At 38.3% G+C, this 15405-nt stretch overlaps 1 protein-coding gene across 1 annotated transcript; it reads right to left on the reverse strand.

Moving 5' to 3' along the window:
- Positions 1-542: 542 nt before the first annotated feature.
- On the reverse strand, positions 543-13252 carry LOC121395547 (zona pellucida-like domain-containing protein 1). The gene is made up of 11 exons (XM_041569285.1): positions 13176-13252; positions 12706-12838; positions 10689-10915; positions 9958-10145; positions 8959-9031; positions 8341-8438; positions 6980-7069; positions 5381-5552; positions 4762-4855; positions 4630-4656; positions 543-1426 (listed from the first exon to the last, which is right to left on the reverse strand). The coding sequence occupies exons 2-11, from the start codon at positions 12803-12805 to the stop codon at positions 1281-1283; spliced, it is 1215 nt and encodes a 404-aa protein (XP_041425219.1). The 5' UTR covers positions 12806-12838; positions 13176-13252; the 3' UTR covers positions 543-1280.
- Between the last annotated feature and the right edge of the window lie 2153 nt (positions 13253-15405).

Raw genomic sequence — 15405 nt, forward strand, 5'->3', positions numbered from 1 at the left:
GTTTATTCTACTCTCATGGCTGTTGGTCCAAGAAGGTACACACTTGAGAACCATGTCTCTACTTCAGTAAGCACAGAGCATTGCTTTATCATCTGCTAAACCAAATTCATTGGTGTAGTGGGGGCGTAACGATAAGATCTTTAGCCTGAGCCCACTGGTACCTTAAAGTGGCCTGGCTGGTAGAGATCTATCAAGAAGTAAGCATGATACATTTAGTGGCTCTGGCTCACCAAGTTCTTAGCACTTCATATGTAGTATGCCTTGTGAGTTGCAAATTAAAAATTCTGTCCTGTCAGGGAAATAAGTAGATCTGTATATCTGAAACCACACCTTATTAAAAAAAATCAGGCAATTGTACTGTACTGTTATTGTACTGTTTATATGGGTATCCTGAATATAAAAAAAATATAGAAAGGCATGAATGGTCATTTAAACTGTGTGCCATGTGAACACAATTAGTCATTTTAAGTTCTTTACTGTAAGAGAGGAGTTTATCATCAAATACGTCATTTTTAATGCAGCTTGTTGAGTGGAATCAGGTATTACTTGGCAAAAATATTTTATTTTTTCAACAATTATTTTGATCAGTTGATTCATAATTAATGATGTTTGTTACAGAGAAGTTGATTTTCAATAATACAGGCATCATGCATTCATTTACAGAAATTGTTCTATCAAGAAGAAGAAAGAACTAACAAATATGATGGACACAGTCTTACTTATTTGATTTGGGTTTAGAAATGTTAATTGCATAATGTTTTTTTTCTCCCAAAGAGCATCATAGAAGTCCTCTTGCTAATAAAGACCTGTCATCCAAAATACAACTTTATTCTAGTGCTCTTTGGGACTTAGATCCTTGCAGTTCTCAGAGGAATATTAGACACGCTAAGGTGTGCCTATTTACTGGATAATAAAGAATGTCATTTTGGCTACCCTTTTCATATAACAATAAACAGACGACTGCTTATTGCCTATTTAGTGATTCGTAATATAAAACTGTTATATTATCTTCTGTAAAGAATAGGAAATAAAGCTTTAGGCATAGTCCAGTAGATCTGCTAACAAGGTGAAACTGTTATAAAGGCATGTAGCGTTTGATCACACTGAAAAAACAGAAAAACTATTTGGCAACCACATTTATCAAGTATATTGCAAAAGTAGGACACACTGTCATAAAAAAAAAAAAAAGAATTTGCCCTGAAGTCACTTAAAATGATAAAGGCACCCAAGCCAGTTAAATTCTTAGTATTATACAAATAGTAACATGCATGAAATGTGGATCACTTGGCCTGAGGAGCTTTGAGGTGGTACATTTTGCACAGCATTCTGCTGCAGCAGACAAGACATGCTGCAATGACAACAGCGATGACAATTCCAATGATGATGCCAGTCATGGAGTCTGAGAACTGATTTAATTCTGGAATTACTAAGGAAAGAAGATGACATTTTTTTTATTCAAGATGTTATCAGTGTAGCAAAGTAACAATACAAATGGCAGTTTATCATCTAAGAGGTTTACTATTTAATTGAAGAATATATTTGCCCTGTGGCATACGCAGTTTAAATAGGAATGAAAGCATAAACCAATGTGATATATCATGTCATAGTTTCTGTATAATGGGCATTATCAATTGGTGATTCCTAGTCCTTATCCAACCTCTATAAGCTGCCATCAGCATACTAGATCAGCCCAGAAACTGGGTGTCATGTGCTCCCAGAACCCCCAGATACAAACATGTTATGACAGGTACACTTGTCTCAGCAATGAAAATGACATGCACATATCAATTTTAAAGACAGATGAACAAGAAATGAAAGACAGTGGAAAACACTGGGTAAAGTGAGTCATTCAAAGTTGTAATTTTTAAGCAGAAAAAAAACATCACACAAGCAGATTGAAAAAAGTATTCACTCTCTAGCAGGTCCATGGCTAGATTTAATTTTTATGCAGCACTACTTAGCTTTTTTGCTCTTTGTTTTGCTTCCTTCCTCCTCCATTACTCTAAAGAATATCTGTCAAATATTTGGCATTAAACAAATAAAACTTGGATACTGGTGGACCTCACTGGGTGGCATAGCGCTTGTTGGGAGCATTTTTGCACAAAATGGTATTGTTCGCCTCACCTTGACAATTTCCCACCAATAGGTGCCCTTTAAAAGAAAACTATACCCCCAAATGAATACTTGAGCAGCATATAGTTTATATCAAATTAAGTTGCTTTTTAAAGAATCTTATCAAACTGCATTATATACTTAAGTACAGTAAATATTGCCCTTTTACATCTCTTGCCTTGAGCCACCATTTCGTGATGGTCTGTGTGCTGCCTCAGAGATCACCTGACCAGAAATACTGCAAATTTAACTGTAATAGGAAGAAGTGTTGAAGCAAAAGACAGAACTATGTCTGTTAATGTGACCTAACAAGTATAGTTTGTTTGGTGTGCTTGTGTGCACCGTAAATCATACGATCCTAGGGGACGGCCCTTATTTTTTAAAATGGCAGTTTTCTATAAATGATTACCCAATGGCACATACTACTAAAAGGTATATTATTATGAAAATGGTTTATTTAAATGAAGCAGAGTTTTAAATATGAGCTGTTTCATGCAATATATTTTATAGAAACCTACATTGTTTGAGGGGTATAGTTTTCCTTTAACGTAAACCATGATAACTCTAGCATAGCTAACTGGCCTTGATTCAGATGCAAACATTCTATTCCAGGCAAGCACCTTCTCTGCCCTTTTCCATAATCACAAAGAGCCCCACATCTCTCCATAACCTACTGCTGCTTTACCTGCTGAATGTCCTCCTGCACGGTGGCTATAGGCCATATTAGTACAGGGGATAGGCTCTAGGTTGTCCAGACTTGCTTCTAGCATTGTCCCTTTTCCTGGGTCTTTTGTAATCCAGTTTAGTTCATGGTTTGCCCAGTAGTGGGCAATGTGTCCGGATATTAAAGGATATAGCACCATGTGCTCAGGGTCTTTCCTGTGACCTCACCTCTCTGGAAAGTTGTAACAGCCCAAGGCTACAGATGTGTTAAATTGAGATAGGGTTAGCTAGTGATAGCTAGTTATCTTATAGTCACTCTAGGAGTGAGAGGAAGGCTTAGGAAAGGTAGAGAGCAGCCTTTCGCTCCAATGAGGTGGAATAGTGGGGTTAGGACCCCATGGTGTGTAAGCCACTAGTGCAGGGATTTTAGTGGGTGAGTTGAGGAACCAATAGTAGAGACCTGTGTGGGTCCATTTTCTTAGACCTGTACCTGACCCATACGTGTGACCCCTGACCCACAAACCACTATTTTCCGCCACTAATCCGCTACCCAACCTGAACCACAAAGGCCCAACTTATCCTCTGACTCAGGGGACACGCGGAACCCGAAATTCTATCATCCTGGCACCAAAACTGCACAAAAACGGAAGGAAACTGCTTGAACCACAGGGGAGGATGAGAGGGATCGAGCCTGCACCTTTGCTGGGTACCCAGCCAGGTTACAAGTGTATGGGGGATGTGGCTTGGGCAGGGCCCTGAGATTGAAACCCTGGTGGGCCCCATACCCCCTGTCCGACACTGCAGGGGGTCACAATCTTGGAAAGTGTCTGACACTCACATGCTCAGTGGGCTCTGAGCAGTTGTTGAGAAGTTAAGCTTAGGGGTTGTCACAAATTATCAAGCAGAAAATGAGGTTGGCCTGTAATATAAGATGATGCTACAAGGTTATATGATTATTAAATTGTGATGCTAATTGCACTGGTTTCTGTGCTGCCATGTAGTAGTTATCGGTATTAATTACTAATCAGCTTTATATTGTGACATTTCTATTCTATGTGTACTGTATATTTTGAGAGGGTCCCTAAGCTCAGTAAGTGACAGCATCACAGAGCATGTGCAGTGAATCAGCAGAAAAGAAGTGGGGCTTCAGCTCTCCTTTAAAACAATCTACCAGAAAGGAGAGAAGTGAGTTGACAGGGGTTCAGGTTGAGTTTCTCAGAACACCATCTTTCAGTGTATTAAGGAGAAACTAAGAGGAAATTGCAGTGTGATGATCGGGAATGTAATTGCATTTTTTGCAATACTGTATACATTTTAAAACAGATTTTCTATAATTATATTTCCCTATAAAAGCCCCAACCTATACTTATCCAAACTACAATGATTATTATCATTATTATAGGTCCCCCACTAACTCAAGTTGCAATGCTGACCCCTCCGAGCTATGAGACTTTTTTTAAAGGGAGCTTCGCCCAGAGTCTTCACGGCAATGATTGGGAGTCCATAACAGTCTAGTCTAGTCTCAAGGATCCTGCAGCTCTGTTCTTGGGTGGATATTATTCTTATCATATTTGTTTATCCTAACAAAGCCCTTGTGTACTGAATATCTAGCTTCCACTTTGCTGTATCACATATTACCACATAAGGGCTATGACAGACAGGGTGCTATATTACCCATGGGAAATCTCCTCTCCCATGAGTGAAAAAGCCCCCAAAAATGCCTGCCATTCTGCATACATTTAAATCACTGTTCTACATGTGTCAAGCCCTGGTAACTGCCCAAAAGAATAGAATGAATGGAGGAATTTTTGCACAACTACCTGGGTTTGTCGCATGCTTGGTGAACATACATACCTTCTAGAAGGTTATCCTCTGTGCTGCCTTTAAATGTAAAAAAGAAAAGTGTCAATAAAATAGAGCAAAAATAAGCATTCATAAATGCTGCAAAGGTTAATATACGTGGATTATGTAAAGTATGATTAGCACCTCCTATTTCGAAGGGTCCTGAAGACACAGTCACTGGTTGAGTTGCACTATCACTTAAAGTAGCATCTCGTTTTCTTCGTGTCTTTGTGCATGACTATTAAAACAAAAAATAATAATAGTAAATATTGTGAATTATTATTAAACTTAAAACAAAGTGTTGAGTAGTGCTAGTTGTTTCTGGGGTTTTTTTACTTTGCAGAAAGTGGAAACTGTAGTCTAGGTCTTCAGCTTGTAGGAGGGTCGGTGACATTTACTACTGAATATGAAGTTACCTGCTGAATTTTACTGATTTTGTTTTCATTATGATGGCCTTAATAACACATTTGGCCAGCATGTGCTTTTTAGAGCATAATAACTCAGTTATGTTTCTAAATTATAATAAGTCATACTTGCCTGGCAGAATGCCAGATAATATTCTAGTGCGCCCCATCCCAGGACAATTTCCATCAGTCCTTATTTCCATCAGTAGGTATATATGACACCTGTTAGATCTAGTATTTACTACATCTGTTGTGGGAGTGGACCTCTAGGTCATATTCTCTGGTGGGAACTACAAGGACCAGTCTGACAGTGCAATCAAGGGATGATATAACCCACTAGCACATTTGCATCAACTTACAGAAAGATATTTCTGACATGTTTCTGGCTTGCACAGGATTGTAATACAGTGCACATATATGGATGATGATTTCTGTCCTTGGTGCTGCAGGAAGCGGAAAGAGTCAAAGTTGAACTTGGCCGATTTTCCTAAACCATTGGCAGTAACATTTGTCCTGCTTGTCACATTACAGCTGAAGCAAAGAAAATCACATTGTGTTATTACATTATCATAACATTATTGCATTCAAGTATCTGGCAAGAACATCATTTCAGACTTACTAATCAGCAAGCAAACAACAACAGCCATGATCTTTTACAACAGTTGAAAAGAGTAAATGAAGTGTAAAGGGTCAATGCATAATATCACATGCAGTAGTTGAGAAATAAAAAGATAACAGCTGATAATATTATGAAGAGTATGGCAGTCAAAGCTGGTACACACAATTAGTTTGAACCTACTGGTTGTACACCTGTAGAGAATAGAAGAATGGAAACCGGGTGGGAATTTGGGAGTTTTAATGGTAGACCTGTGCTAAAGATAGTTTTAGATGACTCTCATTCTCTAGTTGATACAAAGGTAGAAGAGGAACAGATTAGTCTCTACCCACAGTAACACTGTTCTCCAGGGCAGTAGAGCTTCTTAATAAAAATTCTTTATTTCAAACAACTAGACTCTATCCACACTAGACGGCGATCTTACAGCAGTGATCCCCAACTAGTGGCTCAGGATCAACATGTTGCACACCAACCTCTTGGATGTTGCTCTCAGTGGCCTCAAAGCAGGTGCTTATTTTAGATGTAAGTTTTGGTTGCATAAAAACAAGGTGTACTGCCAGAGACTCCTGTAGACTGCCGATTTATATAGGGACTACAAAATAGTCAATCACAGCCCTTATTTGACATTCCCGGGAACTTTTTCCATGCTTGTTTTGCTCCCAAACTTTTTTATATTTGAATGTGGCCCATGGGTATAAAAGCTTGGGAACGCCTGTCTTACAGGAATATTTTCTTGATTCTTATGGGGTAATGTAAAATTTGCTTCTTGTCTAGTAGAAATCAGCAGGTTACATTTACTGGTCATGTTTGAATGCACACCTCTAATCACTTGCTTTTAGTTACTAGATGTTAGATTAATTTTAGACTTTTAATTACATTACACTTTTAATGCTTAAGAGAATGTGACTCTAAGCAAATGAGTTGCATTAAAGCCAGGTTTTATCTATGCTGTCAAGAAGCTTCCAATATTCTATGGTTCAGTTCATAGTGCTCCACTGAGCTGAAGACGGACTGTGTTGACCTTCTGCAACAGAATTATGGGGATGGAGAATTAGTTATGCAAGTTTTGTAAAAGCACTTTATGCTTTAGACTTATGCATTGTAGCATGAATCCTCAGCAATAATGAGTTATGATAATGTTTAGACTCCAAGAGCTGACGAGGAGCTGGCTATCCACTATATTGATATTGTAAGATAAAAGAAAACTCAGTCCTAATTTTAAAATGTTCATAATCATTTTGCATTAAACATTTACCCATTCAATCATAATACAATCTGGAATCAGCAGGAAATAAGTGAAATCCAGGCTATCCCTAATGTATATTCATTTAAAAAAAATTACCCTGTGAAGAAGTTGTGTCTCTCATCTGGTAAAGTGGATGTTAACAGAGGTGATGGTGTAGCAAAACACTGATCCAGAAGCACATTGAAGCTAAAAACAAAAAATAATAAGATTTGTTACTGCTGTAGCATTATGGCTAATTCGGTTTGCTGGGTATGTTTTGTGCTTTTATGACATTTTCCAATGCCTGTCCTCTATCAGTTATACTAAATCAGCAGTTTGCAATGTGTGGAAGGAAAGTCCTTTTTACTTGGGGGTTCCAAAAGTTAGGCACGCCCAAGTGATCGCATTTACTTACCTGACACCCCGGGCTGGTGCACCTAACAGGACAAAATTGCACCGGCCCAGTATTCTTCCAACGAGAACCACTGAGTGATCGTTTTCCTGCTTCTTCAAATTTCCCGGGGCAGACGCATGCACAGTAGAATGAATAGTCGGCTTTTTAGTTTGGCTTTTTGCTCTACTGCGCATGCGCAGCCGCAAGAAGAGAGAAGAAGCCGAAAGACGATCGCTCCGTGGTGCTTGCTGGAAAAATCCTGGGCCAGTGTAGTTTTCTCCTGATAGGAGCACCATCCCGGGGTTTCAGGTAAGTAAATGCGATCACTTTGGGATGCCTAACTTTTGGCACCCCCAAGTGTAACAGGACTTTCCTTCTCCTTTAAGAAAAAAAAAAAACTGTGGTTTGGTTCCCTAGCCTGAATGGCATTTATGGTAAGATTAGTCAAATAATGCAATGATAAGCTAGTTAATTTATACAATGGTTGTATTTCCATCAGCTATGTTAAACCATAAAATGGGGCTTGAACCTAAAAATTTGTCACATCAATCTTTACATGCAATCGTATGTATTTTTATACAAAGAGATCTTCAGTGTAGCAACTATGGTTATTTAGATTTTGAATGTATATCAAAATGTATGTGAGTGCCTCCATGACACAGTTGGTTCCAAAGCTAGGCACACTATATGAGTTCAGCTGTTTTATAGCAATTTGCCTTCTGCAGAACAAGGGACATAACCCTGTAAGGCTTAATGCACATGGGACTTAAATGATGCATTTTTTAGAAGCCCAAAACATATTCCTATTGCGGCATTTCCAAGCAAACTACAATTAAAACCAATGAGCAAAGTCATACCTAAAAGGCATACCTATACCTGTAAGATTAAGATGGAGATGTGTTTGGTATGACAGATATTCATTGCTCTAGTATCAAATAACTAATAAGCAATCTAGTCAATCTTCCATCTGTAAGAGGCAGATCTGCCACATGTTCCAGCATTGGCCATTTTATAATATAAAATTAAAGAAGCACCTTATTTGTATAGATTATTTTTCGCTTATTTTTCACCTAGTCACTCTTACCTTGTTGATGTGTTATTGAGGAAGACTTCAACAAAGATTTTCTGATTTAATTTGTAAACTGTCCCATTCAGCTGCATGGGGCTCATCAATCCTTCATCCTTAAAAGTCAAAGTTATATTTTAGTTGGTTTTACATATTTTAATTGATGTATTTTAGAACAGAAAGAACAAATGGTTTATGTAGTTGTCTATACCTTGCCTAGACAGCTACTTGAGCTTGGCTATATATGATCAACCAACTTTTATAGTTCCTAATCGATAGTATCAGAATGGCTGGGGATTGTACAGTATGCATTTTTTGCTATGATCATTGGCTAAATGGATTTACAAGTATGTCCTATCAGATTATAGAACTCCGTAGATTCAAATCTAAACCGGAGTCTTTCCTACAGATGCACACAGCCAAATATTATGTCAAAATGTGGCAAAAATTATCTGTTCAGGTGTAGTAAGTTTTAATTGAGTTCAGTATGTCTAAGAAAACTACATTGCAATATATGACTATTTTTTTCCTTTATTTGGTTTTATTAGAAATCATCTGACAGTTCTGCATAACCAAAAGCTACTATTTCAATTAGTAGTGCCCTACTAATGTTGCTACAGTCTGTGGAGTACTCACTAGGAAAAACTTCATGCTCAGGGTACTGATAAAACTGCCGTTGTTACTGTTCACTGCTACAGCTCCAAAGGATCTATACAAAGAGAAGCAAAACTCAGATTCTGTTATATTTTACCTTCTGTGAGTAATGAAACATTTTAGTAAACTTCTTAAAACACTATTGGTGGAACGTAATAAAAGTCGGTAAAGGAAATACTATTCGTAATGCGAAAAAAAATTTGCGTGAATTTTTATATAGCTTTCGCAAACCCAGAAACTGTTTAGCATCCACTCCCGATGGGGAGAAAGTTTGCGTCAATGTGCAGTAGATGTAATAAAACGTCTTAAAGGAGAACTAAACCCCCCTTTAGGCAAAAGTCCCCACTGGCCCACCTCCACACCTCCCCCCTGCACTGTGCTACAGCGCAGGGATGCCATGTTTGCCAGCCTTGGCTTCTTCTGGATCCTCTTCTTGCCTCTTGGTAATTTACAGAGCTTTCCCGGCTCCAACTGCACATGCACCATATATGGACATGTCGACTCTCACTTAACAAAGAAGCCGAGGCTGTCGAACATGGCGACCCTGTGCTCCACTGCGCTCTTCTGCAGGTGCAGGTCATTATTCCTAGAGGGGAAATACAGTATAATCAGCTGTAGCACTGTGCAGGGGGATGCGGTCCAGCGGAGGGGGCCAGTGGGGACTTTTGGCTAAAAGTTAAATTGCTATTTAGCCATGCAGGCTGTGGATTCCAATGTGTTCAGTTTTAAAGGGGTGAGGTGGCAACCCTAACCACACATTTTATGTGTAGGTTCAAAAAACAAGATTCTTTAATTTTACTAAACAGGATGATCTACCTATGCTCATTTATAGGTAATTAATAAAAAAATCAGTCAAATATTTTTGTTCAACTGGGAATAGTATGTATGCTATTCCCTATGAAGGCTATTCAACAATTTACAGTAATTTTAGCTGGCAAACCCTTTGCTGCCAATGGGTAAATAAAAAATAAACATACTCACGTCAAAAGTTGGGTGTTATTTACCAAATACAGGAGAGGGTAGTAGCAGGAAAAGTTATAGTGGATATTTGTGGTGTATGTGACAACTCCGGAAGCCGTGTCTGATATAGAGTCCACAAATCCAGATATAACCACTGTCTGCACGAGCGAATAAGCGCCAAAATTGTCACTACCTGGTTGTTCTATAATCTGCAGTACAACAATAGTTTTAATTACATTCTCTGATTTAACAAGAGTGCACAAAATGTACAAACACTTGCCCCCAAGGTCTCATTAGTGCACACATTCTAGTATTGCCCAAAAACAAGCTCATTTCTTTATATAATGGCATTTCACAGAGTTCAGACAGAGAGGTCAGAGGAGATAAACTGCCTAGAATAAAATTCTCTGTACGCAGTGCCATGTAATACCAGCCACAAACCCCAGGTTTAACCCCTTCCAGTGGCGGACTAGGGGTAGGCAGCTTATGGGGAACATGCCTGGCACCCCCAAGCTTTGCACCCTAGGCACGTGTCTCTTCTGCCTACCCCTAGTTCCGGTCCTGTCTGTATCCTATAACAGAAAATGAGTGCTAACAGGAAATCTACTTGTGAGGTTACCAGGGCTGCCCTGGATAAAAAGTACAAACTTCCAACGATGTCAGTATTTCAATGTTTTATAAATAGGAGCCATAATATCAATAATTCATTTTACCATATAAAATATTCTGAATAAGATAATGAGAGCACTCACTGCAATTGTGTTGCCACATTCATTTCCACTGGTGTCATTTATAGGAAGAGTAAATCTTACAACTGGAGTTTCTGTCGAGGTATCCAGAGTTCCCAAGCATTTAGAGATGTTCCCTTTACCACTGAGAGCCAGGGATTGTGGTTCAAATTGGGCATACCAAACAGGACAAGCCTTTATTGACAATTGAATCTCTTGGGTTCCACACACGGTAGCAATATCACTATTATCTTATTAAAAGAGGGAAAAAATAAAACATAATGAAAATTAAAAGTACACAGGTAACTCCTTACAAAGCAACATAATATATTAATTTCTGTGTATATTGAAGTGATATATAGATGGATTATGAATCTATTTTTTTTCTCTTACATAGAAAAGGGAAAAAAAACAGATGCAAATGAAGCATAAATCACATAAACTTAGACAATTTATTATCTGAAAGAATAACCCTTATATGAGTTAGATTTTGGCTGTTACAGAGTCCTGCTAACACAAATACCATACTGTGGTTCCCTTTGGATGTGCCAGTAGCCATGGCACTGGGCAGTTGTTGGATGCGCCAGTTGAATTTTGACCTATACCCCCACCAGTACCAGAGTGTTATCCCATTCAATGTCTTTTGACTTGACAAAGTTATTAGTCATATAACATATTCATATCACCCCAAACTGTCCAATTTGAGGAGCTCTAAGATCTGGACAGTATTTCCCTGCTACCCAACTGGAAAACAATTAGAGGTGCTAGAAGTCCCGACAACAGGAAAACATCATGTATGCATTTCAGCATACATGATGCCTTAATTTATTATGTTTTCCTACTGTCCAGAACTTGGGTCTCTCTCCTGCAGTCAGTTTTAATGCATTTAACTGCAGGGGATCACAGGACAAATGCAATAGTTCTAAATCGGGATATGCGTGAGTAAAGCGCTATTTAAAACAATAGATTGTGTTTTGTCCTGCAATCCCCTGCAGTGAAACGCATTAAAACTGACCACAGGGGAACGCAGGGCAAACATCAATGTGCAAGCAGGAAAACACACAAGTGTAAGCACTGAATGCAGGTGGAACTTGTCTGTGTGAGTATAGCATGATTTAAAAGAATAGATTGTGTTTCATCCTGCAGTCCTCTGGGTGAAACGCAATAAAAAACAGGGGAACACATGGCAAAACACCCATGTGTAAAAGCCCTTGGAGTGCCTCTGAGTGAATATTTGTAAAAGGTTAAATATGTGCTCTTTTTATGAAAATTAAATTGTATTCATATTTTTAGTCTAAACAATATGGGTACACACAAGGGGAGCTTAAAATAGCATTTGCTCTGTAGTGCATTTTTATGGTTCCCACCATGAATATTAAATTTAATTTTACCCTGTAGATCTTTACCCACTGGGCAGCTACCAATGCTGAATGCATAAAAATACACCAAAAAGTCTATGTTTAGTGTTGGTGTTCCCTCCAGTAGGTACAGACCCACAGAACAAATGGAAACCAATTAACACTTTCTGCACTCATGACAGTCATTCTTCTGGAGACTAACATTAAGATCAATTGAAAAAGCTGACTGGAATGACTACTTGTTCAGCACTTTATTCATGAGGAGCTGGTTGGAGGAGGCACACAGCCATCCCCTTGAAAGCCTCTTGTCTTGTATATCATTCAGAAGCTCCTCCAGCCCCAGAGACATTATGATTTAGCACCAGAAGCCAACCAGTCAGAGCAGAGTTTATCAGTATGTATAGTACAGCTTAGGGGCAGTATGGAAACAAAGTGCCTGTATAATTGGAACATTTTAGCCTGTAAACATTAACTGTCATACAGATGATGCTATAATAAATAGATAGCCAAGCACTGTATAGCATAAACGTGTGCTGGTAGGCAACTACACTATATCAAACCCAGAAGGATCCATGAGGGTTTACGACTAAACAGCATATTTTGAGAGTAATGATGAGAACCTACTATTTCAAAACTAATAGTAAAAGCAAACATTAGAGAAAGAAATTGTATTGTATTTGTACCTGGAAGCCTGTTATATGCATCTGAACAGTTCTGTCCAATGGTCTGTCCAATGCACCTCTGAGCAGAGAAAACCAGCAGCAGGAGAAGTCTCAGTCCCATTTTAAATCACAGAACAGAATATCTACAAGTGATCTGTCAAAAAAAATAAATAAAAAAAAAACAACAATTAAAAATCGCATTTCAGGTTCAGTGATCTGTAAAAGGTGACACCAATTTGTTTTAAGAGCAGTCAGAATATCAGAAATGATGATTTTGAATTCTAACATTAAGTTATGCTGATAATAAGTTCTTTAAATTCAATACCAGTACGAAACACATCTATGAATTTGGGTCAGTTATACAAAAATGCATCTTTAAGAAGTTTTTCAGCCTAATCACCTTTTTTAATTTAGCTGTATTGACCATTTGGAAGGCCAACACATCTATATTTTTCATTTGGAAGGCAAGACAAATATACCATAATACGTACCATTAACTGAAGACATCTAATGAAATCCTGGTTGAAATATTGACATACACTGTAGCATTCTGGTCCCAGCAAAGTTTATAAAGGCTTGGGTAATATGAGAAATCAAACCTGATATTTAACTGGCAGGCAAGATAGTTCTGAGTTTCAGTTTAAATTTCAGACGTTATTGTCTGGAAAAATATTATATGAGAACACACAGGTAGCTTTCCACACCCAAGAAAAAATGTGTGCATTGACATTTACATTTAGAACTGAACTCTTCATATGTTCTTACAAATTTCCTTTTTCTCTGTAATAATGAGTAGGTATCTTGCATTGATAACTTAAATCCTTTACACAAATCCATTTTGATGGCCAAAGAATGCACCTTTTTATAACATTTACATGGGTTTTAGTAGATTTAATGAATAATTCTCTGAATTACTGAAAAACACTTGCATCCTAAAATCGCAGGTTTCAAGCATCCTGTATAATAGATGGGGCTGTACTCACACAGGCATCTGTAGGTGCCGAACACAGTATAAATGCAGCATGTTGCGTCCCAACCTGCGTTCAGCTCCTACACACACCTGCGTGAGTACAGCCCCATTGGAAAAAACGTAATGCTTCTATTCCTACGCTCCCCTGCGGCTGAAAGCAGAAAAACGGAACGCGGTGGAGCGCAGCTTCAACCGCTCATCAGTAAGAGCCCTTAGGGAGCGTGGTGCAGAGTGTTTGCTTAATTCATTACACATATGTAAGGCACAGAATTAAGACTGAGCTTTGGTAAACACCAACATTCAGTGTTTTTCATACTTTTGGGATGTGGCCTAGCCTGAAATCCTGTTAAGGTGAGAATTGGGGGAGAATGCTATTTGATCTCCTAGATATACTTGAAAGGTCAGCTTGAAGGTCAGTTAGGGTTAATTTTGGGGTGAATGTGTGTTTTCTAGATATTCTTCAGATTCTACAATTGGAAAATCAACACTTGAAATTCTCTCCCAGACAAACTGAACTGGCTTAAAACATTTAAGTGTAATGGAAAAAATGTAATTACTAACTGGCTGTGGTACATGAAGAATGTATAATACATGTAGCCATGACCCCCCCCCCAAATATGACTTTTTGGTTTAGTAGCATATATGTGCTATTAATATATGGAGGGAATCCCTTCTGCTAACGTACACCTCCAGGGTGGTCTCTGCCACCTATAGCGAGTCTTCACAAGAACGGTAGTAAAAAGCATGTCTAGGCTGTACCAAAGTACTGGTATTGACATCATAGAAGGCAGTGGTTTCTTCTTTACCTTAATTGGGGTGAAGGAACAATACGATCTGGTTACAGGACCAGAGAAAAAGTGGCACTCTTTACATCTGTCTCACTGAGTGAGGCTGTAGAACACCATTATTACAAGGGTTCACCAATGCTTGTCAAGCAAGCAACAAAAGTATGTCATCAAAATTAATATTCAATCTTTAGGACTTTTCTTGCCTGTAGGAAACAAGTTAGAACAATAACTGGTGGGTGTCCTATCATGGGAGCCCCAGCTAAATATAAAGGGACTACCTACTGGGCATCACTGGGGTAAAAGCTTCCTTTAAAATTACATTCATAGAATAGATCAGTTAAAGGGGCGGTTCACCTTTAAGGTAACTTTTATTATGTTATAGAACGACCAATTCTAAGCAACTTTTCAATTGGTTTTCATTATTTCTTTTTTTATATTTTCAGTTATTTGCCTTTTTCTTCTGACCCTTTCCAGCTTTCAAATGGGTGTCGCTGACTCCCTTCTAAAAAACAAATGCTCTGTAAGGCTACAAATGTATTGTTACTTTTTATTACTGATCCTTCTATTTAGTCTCTCTCCTATTCATATCCCAGTCTCTTATTCAAATGAATATAGTTGCTAGGGTAATTTGGACCCTAGTTACCAGATTGCTTAAGATGCAAATTGAAGAGCTGCTGAATAAAAAGCTAAATAAATCAAAAACCTTCAATAATAAAAAAAAAGTAAAACCAGTTGCAAATTGTCTCAGAATATCACTCTGTACATCATACTAAAAGTTATCTCAAAGATGAACAACCCCTTTAAGGCAAATTACACTAAGCACCTCATTTCTCAGTGGCTGTGACCTGAAGGTCTGGATTTAGTTAAGAAATATATACGCATGCCCCATTTCTATTTTGTCATTAAGGGTGGTATGGATGGTAGACTGGCAATTAATAATTTCTGCCATAATAAGGAAAAGAG

The sequence above is a fragment of the Xenopus laevis genome, chromosome 7L (genome assembly GCF_017654675.1).
Source record: "Xenopus laevis strain J_2021 chromosome 7L, Xenopus_laevis_v10.1, whole genome shotgun sequence".
NCBI lineage: Eukaryota > Metazoa > Chordata > Amphibia > Anura > Pipidae > Xenopus > Xenopus laevis.